This window comes from Etheostoma spectabile, chromosome 1 (genome assembly GCF_008692095.1).
Source record: "Etheostoma spectabile isolate EspeVRDwgs_2016 chromosome 1, UIUC_Espe_1.0, whole genome shotgun sequence".
In the NCBI taxonomy this organism is placed as follows: domain Eukaryota; kingdom Metazoa; phylum Chordata; class Actinopteri; order Perciformes; family Percidae; genus Etheostoma; species Etheostoma spectabile.
In genome coordinates, this window is record NC_045733.1 from 5512658 (window position 1) to 5531659 (window position 19002).

The 19002-nt window shown below is 42.5% G+C and overlaps 2 protein-coding genes across 4 annotated transcripts; one reads left to right on the forward strand and one right to left on the reverse strand.

Annotated features, from left to right (window-relative positions):
• On the reverse strand, window positions 1–13590 carry LOC116687989 (mucin-5AC). Of its 3 annotated transcripts, none has more exons than XM_032513763.1 (8): window positions 13370–13590; window positions 3442–3544; window positions 2838–3297; window positions 2648–2740; window positions 2527–2563; window positions 2215–2286; window positions 749–2131; window positions 1–650 (listed from the first exon to the last, which is right to left on the reverse strand). In XM_032513763.1, the coding sequence occupies exons 2-8, from the start codon at window positions 3504–3506 to the stop codon at window positions 364–366; spliced, it is 2397 nt and encodes a 798-aa protein (XP_032369654.1). In that variant the 5' UTR covers window positions 3507–3544; window positions 13370–13590; the 3' UTR covers window positions 1–363. The 3 variants fall into 3 exon arrangements, with proteins under 3 accessions (XP_032369654.1, XP_032369662.1, XP_032369645.1); XM_032513771.1 differs by lacking the exon at window positions 13370–13590 and adding an exon at window positions 4452–5507 and having other exon boundaries at window positions 1–647; XM_032513754.1 differs by lacking the exon at window positions 13370–13590 and adding an exon at window positions 4452–5504.
• Window positions 7930–14680, forward strand: LOC116688007 (transcriptional repressor CTCF-like). The gene is given in 14 exon segments (XM_032513780.1): window positions 7930–8023; window positions 8026–8131; window positions 8134–8204; window positions 8331–8513; window positions 8636–9011; window positions 9115–9285; window positions 9529–9662; window positions 9765–9885; window positions 9990–10139; window positions 10427–10587; window positions 10697–10879; window positions 10974–11115; window positions 13035–13178; window positions 13386–14680. Coding segments are annotated over 14 exon segments (2274 nt in total). The 5' UTR covers window positions 7930–7948; the 3' UTR covers window positions 13643–14680.
• Window positions 14681–19002: the final 4322 nt, after the last annotated feature.

A 19002-nucleotide genomic window follows, 5' to 3' on the forward strand; every position in this document is an offset into this window, starting at 1 on the left:
TTCAGTTTATTCAATATTCCATTTAATATTCATAACTATGTCTCTTATCCATCTATTGTAAACATGGTGTATTTTACCACAGTAGTTGTCTTATGATACATAATCATACGTGCAATGCAAAAATTCAAACAAAAGTTAAAAAAGGACAAAGACACTGCTGGATTTGTTGGTTACAACACACAAGGGGATCTCAGTTCTTTGGTCCAGTGGCCCACCCTTTGTGGTGTGCTGCTGTAATGTGGTGGTCCCTGTAGGAAGTGCCATGGATCATCACCCCCCCCTCTTCCTTTACCCTTTACTGTGGCCTCTCCTGCCCCCGTCACAGTAGTTGGTCCCGTGTTTAGCTATTTCTTTATTTTTGATTTACTTATCAACCTCTTCTTGCTTTTGACCTTCCATCTCCCCCTTGTCGCTGCACAGCTCATCCTCTTTCCCTGATGCAGGTTCAGCCTTTCCCACTTCGGCTTTCATTGTGTCTAATTCAGGTTTAACACTTTCTTTCTGCACTTCTTTTATTATGACTTTGCTGTCAGAAGTGAGAGCTGGTTTCTCGTTTTCATTCTCGTTCTTCTCTCCACTGTTGCCGACTTTCTTACTTTCATCCATCTCAGTTTGCTCGCTGTTTCGAACCATTGCAAGCTCCTCATCTGCTGTTGAGAGAGGAAAATAACACACCATTCAACATACTTATTAGAGCAGAGAATTACATACAAGCATACAATACATACTCACAGAACTCAAAACTTACCTGTGCCCTTTTCTGCATGCTCTACACTAGATCTTTCTTCAGGAGATGGCTGATCGTCATTGTCCTGGACTGGACGACCATTAGAGGGGGCTGGACTGGTCAAATGAGGAGAAGTAGCACTTGAGTTATCAGTAGTTGGTGTGAGGGTAGTGCTGATGTTGTCAGTGTAAGGTGGGTCTGAGTCAGTCATGAGTGGGGAGCAAACTGCAGCTGTGGTAGCTGAATTGGTGGTGGAAGTGATATCTGCACGGTTTAAACTGGTGGTGGTGGTGGAAGTGGTGTCTGTTTCACTGGAAGAAGTGGAGGGAACAGAGGTATCAGCAGGGCCAGGGGTGGCTGGGTGAGTAATGATGGAAGCAGAGATAGAGTTCATGCAGTCGGTGGGTGTTGGGCTTGTAGTGGTGGTGGAAGAGGTGGAGATGGTGGGAGGAAGGGCAAAAGAGATCAGGGGGGAGGAAGAAGTAATTGAGGCGATGGGTGAAACTGCAGTTGAAATGATATCACTCAAGTTAGGAGGTGGAGATGTTGTTTTTGTGACTGATAAAGCTAAAGGTACAGAGCTAGTACAGGTGACTGAAGTAGTATCATAACAAGCTTCAGTAACTGAATTAGCAGGAGCAGACAAGCCTGGTGGCACATCTGATATGCTGGTGGAGGGTGAAGAAGCTGTGGTGATGAACGAAATAGCTGCATCACCACCAGCAGCAGGAGTAGCGTCGATGGAGGGGACACAATTTGGATCTGGGAAAGTTGATTTAGTTGACAGATTTGTTGATGTTGTGGAAACCAAGCTTTCATTGCTGTGAGCAGAAAGTGTTTCTGAGGTGGTAATGGAAGGCGTAGTTATTGTTGTTGAGTTGGAAGTGACAGAGAGGATTGGAGTCATGGACTCAAAGGAAGTTGAAGTAACTAAAACTGTGGGTGTAGTGGTGCTTGTAAGGGTTGCCGTAAAGGTGGAGTCATAGTCAGTGATAGTAGCATTATCTTCATGGATTGAAGGTTTTCTGTCAGTCTCTGTAACATTTGTGGGTGTTGTAGCTGCTGCAGCGGGGTTAACAAAGTCAGTGCATATATCTGTGTCAGAGGGAGGTACAGAATTTGCAAAATTGGTTGAGTCTGGGACTGAGTTTGAGATTGTCAGTACAGTAGGAGTAGTGGTAGTAGTGGGTGTAGGAGCAGCAGGAGTCGACGGAGCTGCAGTTGGACTCAGTTTAGTCGGCGTGTTTGTCTCCCCTTCCTGTATTTGGGCTAGCTCGTTCTCAGGTGTGTTGCGGCCAGATGTTGTGGGGGGTGGACCTGGCTTGATAAGGGGCTTTGGAAGCAAAGCGGGTTTCCCAGCTGACTCGTGTGCTGACAGGCTTGGGCGAATTTGATGTCTTGTATCTAAAGAAATAATGCAATGTGTATATTATTTTGCTTCTCATATACATTCTGTATGCAAACGTAAATGAGTGCTTGTTTTTTACCTGATGATGCAGACATTGTTCGAGGTTTTGTGAAAGTAGGTGGTGGCTCAGGTTTACTGTCAATGATAGTACCTGAGACACAAAGATCATTTAAAGAAGGAATTAATTCACTATTATGTCACTATTGTGGATGGAGAGCAGTCTTATCCGCCCAAAGGGACATTACATCTTTATAACAGAGAAGTGAACCATGTTTTAAAAGTCTCTCCTTTTGATAAAAATCCCCTAAATTCAAAGATTATTTCTGCTTCATTCATACTAAGTGGGAGCAGAGAGGATTTTAATCCTATTAAAAGAGATAAAGGGACATACCTTCAGATTCTGCTTTTTTCATCTCTCCCTCCTGATTCTACAAGAATAAAAGAAACAATTAAACACTTCTGAAGACTCCTACAGTGTACATATGTAAATTCAGACATACACAGTCACACACCTGTGTCTCTCCTGGCTGGACTTTGGAAACTCCAATACGTTGAAGCATGAGATGAAGTTTCTGTTCAAAACTATGTTGGCCTTCAAATTGTTTCTGAAATCAACAACAGGAGAGTAGTAAGCGCTTTAAAAAAAAAAAACATATCCAATGATCTAAATTTATATATGACTTAAACTCAACTAACACTCACCTTTGAAGTGTTTCTGGCATTAGTAGTCCCTGCTGCGGCTGATCCAGACAGCAAAATGAGAGACTGGGACTTCCCCTCTCTGAGAGCTCGACGGGGAGGCACAGTTTCACCTCTCAGCAGAGAACCAGGTGTCTCCTGAACAGCTGACTCTCCAGTAACAGCACTCGGATGTTCTTTCATTTTCTCCTTTTCATTTTCCTTGTCGTGTTCCTTGACTTTGTCCTTATCTTTTTCTTTCTCAGCTCTGGCAACCTCCCTGAGCGGGCGAATGAGATCAGCGATGGAGGCCTTTTTGGGTCGCCCCTCCTGGCTTGTTTCTGATTTCAGACCTCTTCTCTTTTTGAGTGTAAAGAAATCTCCGAGTTTCCTCCTGAGTGTTTTTGTCGGGGGTGGTGGACAAGGGACAGAGCTGGCAGGAGCCACTTCGTGCACTGTGATAGATTCCTCATCTTGCTTATTCCTAAAGGATAATATACTGTCAATCAAACCAATATTGTGTGCATTCAGTTCTATTGAATATGTATATTTTTATCATAAGTATGTTTAGATTAGCTATATATCAAGGATCAATGAAGAGGCAAATCGGGCAGATGTTGATACTCACAGTGTATCAGTAGGAAGTACTCTCTTAGTAAAGAACTCTTCAACTCCTTCATCAACTCTCCCCATGAGTCAAGGACTTCATTGTCACTCTCAATTATCGTCTCCTAATTAACACACATGCATTGAGAAACAATTCACACCAATGATCTAACAAACTGATGTTGAAGAGCAACTTGTATCACATGTAACTTTACATTACATAACCGGCACCTATGAAAAACCCACACACTATGGCACTACTGTTTCTTCTGCCTCTATAGGTGTATTTTGGTTTGAATCTCTCATCTAGTCATGCTACAAACCCGTCTCATGAGAGTCAGTTGCTCAGTAACGTACAACGGGGGGGGGGGGTCACTTGAGAATAAAAGCAAAATAACTAATTTTGCTAATGTGTAGGTAATGCAATATCAAAATTGCAGTGTTGCATCACCCTGATCATATTAACATCTGTAGCCACAAGTCGCAATAAAAACCAGGAGGTTGACTGCAGAACACAAATTTAGTAGAAGTCACCGTTACATGAGGGGGGATTGTTTGAATTTTGTATCCCTGGTCATTGGCTCCAAGTGAGTGAATGTCTACAGCCTAATGGCTCTGTGACAACATGATCAGCTCTGTGAAAAATGGAGATGATAACACACATTTGGATACAATCCCATGCAAAAATCAAAACAGCAGTAGTATTTTTCAGTGAGAGAAAGAGAAGACATTCATACCAAACTACCACTCACACTCATTCATAGTCGTCATGCTCTTACACGCAGAAAATACCAAGTGTGGGTTCATCAAACAGCCGGTGACCAGTACAATGGGACAACCTTATTCAAGCAGGGACCAGGCATCTTTTATAGCACTCCCTCTCATTCCTTCCCTTCCCCCTGCCTCTCCCCTCTGTACCCTATTACATCTCTCCTCTCTCCCTCCCTTCCATTTTCTCTCATCACACACAACACCTTTTCTCTCACACTCCATCTTTAAAAAAAACTACCTCTCTGATCCTCCTCACAGTACCTGTGGTCTGCTGGGACGATAGTTCAGTTTTTGTCGGTGAGGTCTTGGTCTGCTCTGGGTGTAGTGCCTGAGCGCTGGTCCGCCCAATGGCAGCTCCATTGGGGAGACACGGCACGCTGTTGCCGTGGAGCTCTGTTGCCGTGGCTCTGTTGCTGAGGCACCGTTGCTAAGAGCGCAAGCAGCAGCAGTATGTAATGCCTCCACTGAGGTGGGAGGGGCCAGGCTGGCTAGACTGACAGATTTGAAAACAGAACCTCGCCTTTTCTCTGTCCCCTCCCCTCCGAGAGGAAAACCATGAGAAAAAGATGGTGATAAAATAAAAAGAGGCTGAGAGATGGAGGAATAAAATGACAACAGTGACATTTGTTACATCCCTGCATCCTAGTCTATAACAGGGACATACATATGAGTAGGCTATATACTGCAATGGAAACGGCTGAAATGAACAACATGTTCTATTGGTTATGTAACAAATTAATAATTTATTTTATATGCGGAAAAGATGCTCAGAAGGGCTGTAATTCAAAGCAAGATGTCTCACTGATACAAGATGAAAATGTCCCAAATAGTCCTGGAGGATTATTTATCTTGAATATGAGCTGTAAAACTTGCTCAGAACCCATAAAATAAGACACAGACACTGAAACACCCACAAGCACCAATCTCTGTGTATCTTATAATACTAATTCCCCTGTGTAGGGAGTTTCATGGGAATTGTGTTTAAATATTTGATATTCGAACCAGGCAGCTTGATTCCCAGTTTGAAACACTTTGATATAAATATAGTATTTACACTGGTTTCCAAGGGCAGAGTAGACATTCAACATTGATTTATGACTGTAATAGTTTAACTAACTGGCCAAATCCGCACAATTTCTCAATGGGGATCATGTTTATTTTATCTCTGTTTCTTCAGGTAGGCCTACGGAAAGGCCTGTCTCCTAACTGAGCGGTCAACAAACAACCAGAGATAACTTGTTTTGCACTTATGAACCCATGTCAGATTTTCCATGTGGAGTAATAAGTAATATTTTAGTGCTAGAGTGCAGATGTAATAGACTATGTTAATTTAACTAAGAGACAATGTTATATTATATATATATATATATATATATATATATAATATATATATATATATATATAAAATACCTATTGCTTCTTAGAGCAGGTCATAACAAAAACTAAATTTCTCAAGTTAGAACACAATGACAATGAGTTTTTGTTGTTGAACAATGAGCTAACAAAAGATCAAATACAATTTTAAGACCAGATGAGATTAAAATTTTGGTTAAATAAGCAGTTTAACTTTAGGGCTCACTCTGTCCAGATATCACCAGGGGTATGACTTGCAACAAAAGAGCGCAGTCAGACTTGAACCATGGATGGTGGGATTGATGTGAGTAGCCTACTGTTAAACTCCTAAACCACCAGGGCCTACCATTTATTTTAGAATTTATTTATTTATAAATGTTGCATAGGCTATTTCTAATTTAACCTTTTCAACCAAAATTATCAAACAATAAATCTGGGGCCTTGAAGTAGTCTAGTGACAAAAACTGATAACACTAAACAGAGAGTGTGAGGACCCAGCAGCTAATTTCTCCCTCCAGTTTCTAGCCATGGTAATATTAGGATTTGGGACAGTAGGCCTATCAATTTTCTTTTTTTATGCCAGTTGGTAACCAAATATCACCAATAGGCTACAGTCATTATTTGGATGTAAAAATGCCATCTTCAATCTACTCTATGATAACCTTTAAATTATACATTCAAATCCTTGAGAATGGTAAGTAGCCTACAATCACGACTTTCTGTGTTGTGAGGCCCGCCCTACACATAGGCTACACTCATACTGCCCTCTTGTGACTTACTTTATGAATTGCTTTAATTCACAAAATTACTTGTAATTTCGATTTAAATACAATTAGATGTTTTTTTTATTTATTTTTTACGATTAGACGTTGTTGGAGGTCTAGTCACTCTATCATACAATATTGATCTGCATTCGTTGTCCGAAAAGTAATCACTAATCTAGTAGTCAGTTAGTCAGTTTCCGGTCGCCGCGCCCAGTCCCCACGGCTGAATTCAAATCTGGCGCCCATCACCCAGCCACAGCTCGACCACGCCCCTTTAGTCCCTCGGGTTCTGTGTTTGCGCAGCCGCGATAGGTCTTAAGGGCCGCCATTTTGTGTTAGGCCCACTCTTCCTAAGCGGGAGAAAATTATTAGTCCGGCGCTCAACACGTACGGACGTTCACACAGGAACTGAAGAGCAATCAGATACACCGAGCATCCGACTGAATATAACGGGAGGAAGAAGCAGTCGAGAGTAAGTGAAGCCGCTACTTTTCCTCTAATACGGAAACGTTTTTGTAGGAGCCGTCGCCGGCCTCTAGGTGTCACGGTAGGGCTTACCGACCAGGCGGCTGGCGGGGGGTGTTTGTCTCCCTCTATCGTTATCCAAAACGCACTAAATCTGTCTATAAACGGTAACTCCATGTCTCAATTGAGCATTTTGCTTTTCGGCTTGTATTTTGCGGTATTTGCACGGGGGTGGTTGTATGTATTAGTACTTCTGTTTTAACTTTGTTTAGGCCTGACGTCCATCTTATCCTGCCCTTTGTTTCCTGTTTTCAGACGTAACGTTACTCGCGCCTTCCGAGTAAACTGACAAGAGTTGATGTTTTAGTAACCGTTAGTTTGTATCGTTTTAACAATGTATCATTTTGCGACTGATTACGAGAAGTAAGTTAAGCGTTATTACGATAGACGAACGCGTGATGCCGAAGTATCGATTGATTGATCGACTGTTATCATTGCCTAATCACCACAGGAAGACGTAAATAGTCACTTTTCCAAAGTTGTCCTCACTGTTGGACAGTACTACAGTGGGATTATGCATGATAAACTAACACGTTTGCTTTTTCACAACAAATTGCTCACTTGAGTTTTACTCTAAGATCAACCCATCAGCCAGATGTGTCAGTGAGATATATTTTTATATAAATCCCATCTATAAGTCAGGCCATACCAGGATGTCCTTTATGTTCTTTATATTCACCTAAGCGTAATATGTGACATGCTATACATAACTGCTCCCTATGGTAGAAGTATGGTCTATATATGACACTTTTTAGTAACCCAGTACATTATATAACACTAAACTATTTCAATTTATTTACTATCACTACAGAAAATAAATTGGGGGGGGGGGGGGGGGTTAAGTGTCCTCCTTAGGAAAGTTGTGTTCATATAAAAAAAAAATGTTATTTCACATCCTTAACCCTCAAAAAGCTTGAAGGGAAAAATGGCTAAAGAAGTCCACTGGGGACCAACTACAATAATAATATAACCACATGTCTTTGTGTGTAGCTCCAGTGTGATGTCCTCGAGTCACCGGGCCAGCTTAGCAGGAGTAAAGGATGTCCCTTTACTTGCCTGTCTATTTATTTTTTGATACATGTCCTCTCTGTTAAGGCTATCGGTTGGCCTATCACCATGGAGGGTGAGATCGTTTCCATGGAGACCACTCAGACTGCTGCCCTGGCTCCTGAAGGAAAGGTCCTGCCAGAGGTGGTGAGGCTCTAATACAAGGGGCAGTCATAACTACACAGGGGGAGGTGGCTGACAATATGGAGATGATGGTGATGGACGCTCTGGATCCGACTCTGCTGCAAATGAAGACGAGGTGTTGGAGGGCGGCGGCACAATGACTGTTTCTGGTGGAGATGAGGGTCAGATCATCACGCTACAGGTTGGTTTAGCACTCGTTATAAGCAATAAAGTTTATTCTAATCTAATGTTGGATTATCTGTAACTGGTCTTGTTGTGAAATGTTTTTGTCATGCATCACGTTGAAAAGGTGCTTTCTTCTATGTAGGTGGTGAATATGGAGGAGCAGACAGGGGCTGCATTAGGTCTTGGACAGCTTCAGCTGGTGCATGTACCTGTCACAACAACAACTGTAGAAGGGCTCCAGGCCACCTATGTTGATGCATCAACTGCTAACAAGGACACAGATCCGGTTATCTGTCACACTCTTCCTTTGCCTGAGGGATTTCAGGTGAGAAAATAACTCATGGCTCCTGTGAAAGAAGATTGGCCCATTTTAGTTATGATCAACTTGGCACACTCAGTGAACTCCCTTTGAGTATGGTCACAATACCATTCGTAATGTTCTTTTAGGTGGTAAAAGTGGGTGCCAATGGTGAGGTAGAGACCGTAGAGCAGGAGGAGCTTCAAGCAGCCCACGAGGAGCTTCAAGTGGTGAGGGGAGATGTGGAGGATGAGGAAGAGGCAGCAGAAGTCGAAGCCACTGTTCCTGAGGAAGAACAGCCAGAATGGTCCAAGGACCCAGAGTACCAGCCCATCACTAGTATCCGTAGTAGGGGGAAGAAAGGAAAGAAGAGCCGTCTGCGCTACGGAGAGGGTGATCGTGACATGGATGTTTCTGTGTATGACTTTGAAGAAGAGCAGCAGGAGGGGTTGCTGTCAGAAGTGAATGCTGAGAAGGTTGTGGGCAACATGAAGCCACCAAAGCCCACCAAAATCAAGAAAAAAGGTTTAAACAGTTTCTTTAGCTATCTGAACATTATGCTGAAAAAGACTCATTTTAGATTATATGATGTGAGGTTCTTATTATAATACTAAAATGGTGTGTCCAGGTGTAAAGAAGACTTTCCAGTGTGAGTTGTGTAGCTACACCTGTCCAAGACGCTCCAACCTGGACAGACACATGAAGAGCCACACAGATGAGAGACCACATAAGTGTCACTTGTGTGGACGAGCCTTTCGAACTGTCACACTGCTGAGAAACCACCTCAATACACACACAGGTAATGCAAAAACGTACACTTACACTTGTTAAATGTTTTTTTTTACTAGTTTGTTATAATTTAGATAAATCTGTACGTTAAGACTTTAAACTTTGGTAAGCTTGAGAATTCACTTGGATTTTCTTATTTATCCCATTCTGTACTTTCATCCATGCTTCATGCTACTTTTTAGTCAACTCAGATGTAGAATATGTATCAATAAATCTTGGCGGTGTTCCTTCATTCTCACTTCCATTTCTTTAGGCACTAGGCCGCATAAATGCACAGATTGTGACATGGCATTTGTGACCAGCGGTGAGTTGGTGCGTCATCGTCGCTACAAACACACACATGAGAAGCCCTTCAAGTGCTCCATGTGTGACTATTGCAGCGTGGAGGCAAGTTAATCGCATGTTGATCTGTGTTAAGGACTTGTCTGTGACTGGCACTCTGGGATAATCTCTTATTCTAATTTGCCAGTCTTCTTTTTTTTTTTCTAGGTCAGTAAGTTGAAAAGGCACATCCGCTCTCATACAGGGGAGCGACCTTTCCAGTGCAGTCTGTGCAGCTATGCTAGCAGAGACACTTACAAGCTGAAGAGACACATGAGGACGCATTCAGGTAACATACAGTACTTGAACCATCTATTGGCTGAAAGAAGGGTTACTCCCAGTTTGAGGAGAGTACTGTATCTCACGTACTAAATTCTCTCCTCTTTGGTGTAGGTGAAAAGCCATACGAGTGCTACATCTGCCATGCACGTTTCACACAGAGCGGCACCATGAAGATGCATATTCTGCAGAAACACACAGAGAACGTAGCCAAGTTCCACTGCCCACACTGTGATACTGTCATTGCACGCAAGAGTGACCTTGGTGAGTTAAGTGCTGCATTTTACTTAAAACTCAATGTGACCATATGCAGAAAATAAAACTGAGTAAGTGCTGGGAAGGCTAGGTTTTATTGGGGTCTTTAGAGCTTAAGATCACAAAGTATGTAAACATGCCGGCTCCAATCATTGTAATCTTTTGGTGTGTAAATATAATCCTTGTAGAGAGGTATCGGACAAAGGGAAGGCTTCAGAAGCATTTCTTAATTTATATAATAGGCTAAAGTAACATTTTTCAAACAGATTTTCATGTCTTTACTGTTTGTATTCCAGGTGTTCACTTGCGGAAGCAGCACTCTTTTATTGAGAAGGGAAAGAAATGTCGTTACTGTGATGCTGTGTTTCATGAACGATACGCTCTCATCCAACACCAGAAGACCCATAAGAATGAGAAACGCTTCCGCTGTGAACAGTGTGACTACTGCTGCAGACAAGTGCGTGTTAAGTGGAAAATGAAACCCTTGCGCAATGTTAATTTTATTGCTTATATTGCATTTTTATACTTCTAAATGCCTATTTTTCTCTAACCTATTACCTCCATAGGAACGTCACATGGTAATGCACAAACGTACACATACGGGGGAGAAGCCGTTTGCCTGCAGCCAGTGTGAGAAAACATTTAGGCAGAAGCAGCTTCTGGACATGCACTACAAGCGCTACCATGATCCCAACTTTGTCCCCACTGCTTTTGTATGTGGCAAGTGTAACAAGACGTTCACCCGCAGGGTAAGACTGAGCCCCCCCCCCCCCTTTTTTTTTTATTATTATTATTAAATATAAATTTTAACAGTAAGTTGTGATGGTTATGTGTGGTCCTTAGAACACAATGCTGCGTCACTCTGAGAACTGCACGGGTGAGGTTATAGAAGAAGAAGAAGAAAATGGAACTCCTGCACCCAAAAAGGCTCGTCGGGGCAGGAAGAGGAAGATGCAGGCCAGGAAGGACGATAGTGATGACACAGGTATTGTATACAGTCAGGTCCATAAATATTGGGACATCAACACAATTCCAATCTTTTTGGCTCTATACACCACCACAATGGATTTGAAATGAAACAAACAAGATGTGCTTTATCAGCAGACTTTCAGCTTTAATTTGAGGGTATTTACATCCAAATCAGATGAAGGACTTACAACAGTTTGTATATGTGCCTGCCACTTTTTAAGGGACCAAAAGTAATGGGACAATTGGCTGCTCAGCTGTTCCATGGCCAGGTGTGTGTTATTCCCTCATTATCCCATTTACAAGGAGCAGATAAAAGGTCCACAGTTCATTTCAAGTCTGCTATTTGCATTTGGAATCTGTTGCTGTCAACTCTCAATATGAGATCTAAAGAGCTGTCGCTATCAGTGAAGCAAGCCATCATTAGGCTGAAAAATCAAAACAAACCCATCAGAGAGATAGCTAAAACATTAGGTGTGGCCAAATCAACTGTTTGGAACATTCTTAAAAAAAGAACGCACCGGTGAGCTCAGCAACACCAAAAGACCCGGAAGACTACAGAAAACCACTGTGGTGGATGACCGAAGAATTCTTTCCCTGTTGAAGAAAACACCCTTCACAACAGTTGGCCAGATCAAGAACACTCTCCAGGAGGTAGGTGTATGTGTGTGTCAAAGTCAACAATCAAGAGAAGACTTCACCAGAGTGAATACAGAGGGTTTACCACAAGATGTAAACCATTGGTGATTCTCAAAAACCGGAAGGCCAGATTAGAGTTTGCCAAACAACATCTAAAAAAGCCTTCACAGTTCTGGAACAACATCCTTTGGACAGATGAGACCAAGATCAACTTGTACCAGAGTAATGGAAAGAGAAGAGTGTGGAGAAGGAAAGGAACTGCTCATGATCCAAAGCATACCACCTCATCAGTGAAGCATGGTGGTGGTAGTGTCATGGCGTGGGCATGTATGGCTGCCAATGGAACTGGTTCTCTTGTATTTATTGATGATGTGAATGCTGACAAAAGCAGCAGGATGAATTCTGAAGTGTTTCGGGCAATATTATCCGCTCATATTCAGCCAAATGCTTCAGAACTCATTGGACGGCACTTCACAGTGCAGATGGACAATGACCCAAAGCATACTGCGAAAGCAACCAAAGAGTTTTTTAAGGGAAAGAAGTGGAATGTTATGCAATGGCCAAGTCAATGACCTGAATCCGATTGAGCATGCATTTCACTTGCTGAAGACAAAACTGAAGGGAAAATGCCCCAAGAACAAGCAGGAACTGAAGACCGTTGCAGTAGAGGCCTGGCACAGCATCACCAGGGATGAAACCCAGCGTCTGGTGATGTCTATGCGTTCCGGACTTCAGGCTGTAATTGACTGCAAAGGATTTGCAACCAAGTATTAAAAAGTGAAAGTTTGATTTATGATTATTAATCTGTCCCATTACTTTTGGTCCCTTAAAAAGTGGCAGGCACATATACAAACTGTTGTAAGTCCTACACCGTTCATCTGATTTGGATGTAAATACCCTCAAATTAAAGCTGAAAGTCTGCAGATAAAGCACATCTTGTTTGTTTCATTTCAAATCCATTGTGGTGGTGTATAGAGCCAAAAAGATTGGAATTGTGTTGATGTCCAAATATTTATGGACCTGACTGTATGTTGCAAATCTGGTATTCTGTGAAGCAGTCCCTCAATTTGACATCAGAATATGCAATTACATTTGTAGAGAATAGGCCAAAGGGCCTATTTGTCATTTAACCTAGCTGGATGAGCTGGAAAAAATGTTTTGGCCTGCAGAATCCTCAGTCTTGATAACATAACACTTTGAGTTAGTGAAGATTGTACAGGCAATTGTATTGCAATTATTTGGCACATGCTGATGTCAAAATCTAATATCTGCATGATATCCTTACTCATTCATCTGTAGCAGATGAACTGGATGAGGTAGAGGAAGAAGAGGGGCTAAGTGAGATTGAGGTGGAACAGGCCCCACCAGTTGTCCCTATTCCAGCCCCTGTGGGGCCACCAGTCAAGAGGAAACGTGGACGGCCCCCAAAGAGCAAACTAGACAGTAAGTGTTGAACTACGATACTTTTGGGAATGTTTTTAACTGTTTCCGAGCTCACAAAGTGAGATTTGATAGCTGCTAATCACTAGTACATAGCTAAAATATCAAATCATTAGTTTTTCCTTTAAAAAAATTAATAAAAATCAATTTAACATTGTCAAATGTATTTATATCTTATAGTACTTGAATCTAACCTGAAACTCTTAACAGCGGCTGCTATCATCCGTGTGGAGGACGAGGTTACTGGAGAGGTGGATGACATAATTGTGAAGAAAGAAGTTGGAGCCGATGACTTGGATGGCAACGATGAAGCTGCACAGGAGGTGGTGGTCGGTGGAGGAAATCCAACCATCCAGCTGGAGGAGATGCCCCAGGAACAAGGGACGGCACCGGAAGTGCAGCAGTCTGAAGCCCCAGCGAACGGAGACCTCACTCCTGAGATGATCCTCAGCATGATGGACCGGTGATGGATGCGAGGGTTGAACCTGTAAACACACAGACGCCTGATTACATCTTCATTTTTATTTCTTGCCATTTAGGATTACAAACCCTTCCATCCAGCACAGAAAAACATCACTGATGTTATTTAAGATTTGCTTTTTAATCATGTATTGATAAAAAGTTAGATGAGTTTAAACATTTTAATAAGGATTTACCTACCCAAAGAATGCATAAACTATCTTTTCTTTCTAAGTCCTTTTTGTTTTTACTGGTTTATACACCTGTGTGCCATTCAGTAAAAGTTGTAAGTAGATAGCAATGCACCCATAATGTGGACTTACTTTTTGGTCATAATTCCAGTCAAGTCAACGTTAATATCCTCACTGAAGAGCATCATGTACCTCTCAGTGTGGAACAGAATTTTCTTTTCTCCAGTCACATTTGAAGATGAAAATTTGGCTGTTTTTGCTTCAACTTTTTAGGGCAGCAGAAGTCGGCAAAGAAATGTACATTTAGGTCCAAGATTAAAGGACACATCATCAAAAATGTCATATGATGGGGGGAAAAAAAGTTAACCGATGATATCGCTGTTAATCAAAAGCCACAATATTAATTATTGGCTTCCTTTTCTGTGGTAATTCCCTCTTCTTTTCTTTTTTTTTTAGCCCATTCTAGTTTTTAATAGCTTAAGACTGCTTATCTGCATATGCTTTCCTTGCTACTGTAACACCCCTAGGACTTGTATGTGCTAAACAGTGTCACAAAGTGCAAGAAAATGTTTTGCTCTCTTTTGTAGCCATTCCACTTTGGGTTGATGTTTTAATTTTGTACCATTGGCAATGCAACGTAGCAGCTTGAATGGCATTTTAATAACTGTGTGGCAGACGAACAGCTGTGACTGTACAACCAATAAAAGTAGGGGTTAAGACTCATGTTTTGTTTTTTGTAGCTGTAATAATGTCAATCATGGATATTTGTTTTTCAACATTAGCTGAGAAACAACTGAGTGCTAACGCAAATGTCTGTATTTTGCTTGCAAATCTATTTTATTAAATGGACAACTTTATATTAAGAGCTTCACTCATTTGTATGTCTAAAGAATGTATATGAACTGACAAGACACCAGTGGGCTTGACTATTCTCTACACGTATTCCTCCAAACTAACATTTTTACCTGAGTTGAGTCTGAGTGCTGCTTTTGCAGTCCCAGGATGCATCTCGTTTACATAACCAAGGGCTGTGGTGGCTTTTATCCACTGTAAAGTCAATCCAAAATTATGCAGCTGGCAAGCTCTGGTTTCATGTAGAAAATGCTCGGCTGTGGCCTTTGGCTCCAATGTAACTAATGCTAATAGGCAGTAGCATTACGCCAAACAAACAAATTATTTTGCATGAATTCATATCGTGAGAAGTTTTGGAACTAATTCAAAATGCTATCACTGATATTCCATAATACTTTCCCCAGGTTTTCTATTTTTTAGTGCAGTCACTTATATAAATATCAAACAGTTACTTCAATGGCAAAGAAGATGGTTATGTGCCTCAAATGATACTTGAATTAAGGAACTTTTTATTTGAACTAGTTTTCAAAAGACTAATCCCCATTAGCTGCCAGGCATTAGACATAGCAGCCTTCACACTAGCATTGAGCCCCAGGCTTCTATTAAAAAAATGTCGGTACTACTGAAACAAGGCCGGAAGTTTACCGGCACTTCTCTGTTCAACCACATCTTCTAAAACGTGTAACGTTTTTTAGTGCGAAAGACTACAATCATGAAGACATGAAATCTGAAAAAAATTATTCCACGTAATACTCTCTGCGTTAATGATACGCCTTTCCTGTAAAATAGGTGGCTCAATAATTTTTTGTTCATTGAGGCGACAGAAATGTCTTGATGGTTTCTTAGGTTTGGGATAGGGTGACCAGACGGTTTCTGGGGACAGTCCCCGGTTTTAGAGACCTGTCCCCGGAAAAACTTTGGAAACTCGTGCTAGAAGTATAGCTAGCAAGAGATCCCTGTAACTTTGGCTAAAGCTAATTATTGTTGTAGCTCAGTGGTTTTCAAAGGGGGTCCAAGGATCCCCAGCAAAAGGGGAATTTATTATTTTCCTTATAATTCCATCCATAAGTAGCTAAAGCTAGCTAACACAATGACAGAAAGTATGGCTTTTCATGAGACCATACACGGTCTGAAATAAAACATCTAAAAGCAAAAACCCTAACAAATGTGGGACCCTGGGAAGAAATCGTGTTTCGTTAGTTAGATAGCTAACTAGCTAGTGATAGTGGCAGGAGACCTATAGCGCTTAGCGTACTTTTAAAACTTTGTTTACCCGTCGGTAGCAGTATTCTCTCTTTCCAGCTTTTCTATTGTCTAACGTCAGCTAGTTAACGTTAACCTCACTCTGAATTATGGTTATTATCGCACAGTTTAGTTTTGGCTGGCAGTGGGCAGTAATTTTATACTGGAAGATTAAAAGCAACTCTCTTGGTTTTGTCTGGTGCTATATGCCCTGTTTTGAAGGAAATCTGGTGGAAAAAGCGCCACGCTGTCCTTCATCGCCACCCCGTCCCCGGCTCGCTAAACTCGGACAAACGGCCGCCGACGCTGCCGCTCTTGATACATTTAACTTAGCTAGCTAGCTAACTGCTACGTTAAAATTGAACCTACAAGTTTTACTGGGTCACCTATGGGCGACGACTGTGGTTTTGTGGGAGACGTTGACACTTTTTCTCCTTCGGAAAATCCTCATGTCTGTTTTGTTTGTTCCCCGTTAGATGTCGTCGCCAGCCAAGCACAAGCAGCAAAGGAGAAAACAGTGACAGACTGAGGGACATCCTTGTTGCCACAGCAACTAGCCAGAACACGATTTCCGTTTGGAGGAGTGACTTTTCAAAATAAAGCAAGTGCTCTCATTTTGTGTTGCTCTTTTGGATGAATTTACATGGAGAAGTAATGGAGAATTCCCCTCCCAAGCTGTAGGGGGAACAAAGCCCGGGGCTCTCGCATGGGGCCAGGCCCAGATGGAGGGCTCGTCAGCGAGCGCCTGGTGTCCGGGTTTGTTTACTCACAAGCCCCCGGCTGAGCGCCCCTGCGTTGGAGTTTACCCCGGTTGAAGGTCCCTATGCCTGCGAGGGATGGGGAGGAAAACTCTGACTGTTGTTTGTGTATATTCACCAAACAAGAGTTCAGAGTATTCTGCCTTCTTGGAGACCCTGAATGGAGTCCTGCATGGGGCTCCAGTGGGGGACTCCATAGTTCTGCTGGGGGATTTCAACGCACACGTGGGCAATGATGGAGAGGCGTGATTGGGAGGAACGGCGTCCCTGACCTAACTCAGAGTGGTTGTCTGTTGTTGGACTTCTGTGCTAGTCATTGATTGTCTATAACAAACACCATGTTCGAACATAGGGATGTTCATAAGTGTACGTGGTACCAGAGCACCCTAGGTCAAAGGTCAATGATCGATTTTATAATCATTTCATCTGATCTGAGGCTGTGTGTTTTAGACACTCGGGTGAAGAGAGGGGCGGATCTGTCAACTGATCACAATCTTGTAGTGAGTTGGGTCAGCGGATGGGGGAAGACTCTGGGCAGACCTGGTAAGCCCAAACGGGTAGTGCGGGTATATTGTGAACGTCTGGAGGAGGCCCCTGTCCGACGGACTTATAACTCAAACCTCCGTCGGATCTTTTTGTGCAACCTTGTGGAGGCTGGGGGCATCGAACCTGAGGGGGCAATGTTCAAAGTTTCCATTGCTAAAGCTGCGGTGGAGAGCTGTGGTCTTAGGGTCTTTGGTGCCTCAAGGGCCGGTAACCCACGAACACCCTGGTGGACACCCATGGTCAGGGAAGCTGTCCGACTGAAGAAGGAATCTTTCCGGGACATACTATCCTGGAGGGATCCAGACGCAGTTTCAAGGTACCAAAGGACCCAAAGGGCTGCAGACTCTGCCGTGAAAGAAGCTAAGCAGCGGGTGGGGAGAAGTTTGGAGAAGACTCGGCATCAAGGTGCTTCTGGAAAACCTCAGGAGGGGGAAGCGGGGAACCATCCAAGCTGTGTACAGTAAGGATGGGATCCTGTTGACCTCAACTGAGTAAGTAATGGGCGGTGGAAGGAGCACTTTGAGGAACTCTTAAATCCAGCTATCACACCCTCTGTGGTTGAAGCAGCACTGGAGGATGATGGGGGATTGTTGTCAATTTCCCTGATGGAAGTCGCTGAGGTAGTTAAACAACTCCACAGTGGCAAAGCCCCAGGGATTACTGAGATCTTTCCAGAAATGCTGAAAGCTCTGGGTGTGAAGGGGCTGTCTTGGTTGACACACCTCTTCAACATTGCAGGGAGGTCTGGGACGGTGCAGAGGGAGTGGCAGACTAGGGTGGTGGTCCCGGACGACGGATAAGCGGACGAAGATGGATGGATGGATGGATGGATGGACGAACACGGCTAAGGCACCAAAAGCGTTAATACTAATAGTAATTTAATGATGTAATAGTATTGGATCTGGATGGCAAGGATAACTCTGGGAGTTAAAGGGGTGTGTCGCAATTCTGCCTTCTTACTCAGCAATGCAGGTTTTTGGAGCAGTTCCGCGATTTCGCTTTTATTTTGCATATCGGTACAGCCCTAGATATTTGGTTTAGCTAAACTAATTTTGCATGTCATTGTATGGCTTGTTGCAACATTTTTTCTATCAGAGATGTGGTTGGGGTTTTCTTGAACATTTATAAGACTTTAAGTCTACAAATTGGCACACTGTCATGCATGCAACATGCAACTGGTCTATGGCTGTTTCCCTACACGGAATTTTGCCAGAATATGTACACGTTAAATATGGGGAAACCATAGGGTTTTGTCACAGTCATGAAAACAATTGTATAATTGACCATTAGAACAGACCAATAGACTATTCCTATTCTATCTAGTAACTGTCTGTCTACTCAGTATACAGTGGGGTTCGAAAGTTTGGGCACCCCAGGTAAAAATTTGTATTAAAGTGCATAAAGAAGCCAAGAAAAGATGGAAAAATCTCCAAAAGGCATCAAATGACAGACTTTACATTTGTATTATAATTCACAAAAAGTTAGATTTTATTTCCACCATTTACACTTTCAAAAAAACAAAAAAATGGCATCTGCAAAAGTTTGGGCACTCTGCAGAGTTAATACCTTGTACTGCCCCCTTTGGCAAGTATCACAGCTTGGAAACGCTTCTTGTAGCCAGCCAAGAGTCTTTCAATTCTTGTTTGAGGTATCTTCGCCCATTCTTCCTTCCAAGAGTCTTCCAGTTCTTTGAGATTTCTGGGCTGTCTGTCACGCACTGCTCTTTTAAGGTCTATCCACAGATTTTCAATTATGTTGAGGTCAGGAGATTGTGAAGGC

What these genes read in the sequence shown, in the direction of transcription:
- LOC116687989 (XM_032513763.1), bottom strand. Translation starts at nt 3,506, where the DNA reads ATGGGGAGAGTTGATGAAGGAGTTGAAGAGTTCTTTACTAAGAGAGTA. An exon ending in TCCAGCCAGGAGAGACACAG is followed by an intron (nt 2,564 to 2,647) that starts GTGTGTGACTGT and finishes TTATTCTTGTAG; the next exon opens with AATCAGGAGGGAGAGATGAA. An exon ending in GCATGCAGAAAAGGGCACAG is followed by an intron (nt 651 to 748) that starts GTAAGTTTTGAG and finishes CTCTCTCAACAG; the next exon opens with CAGATGAGGAGCTTGCAATG.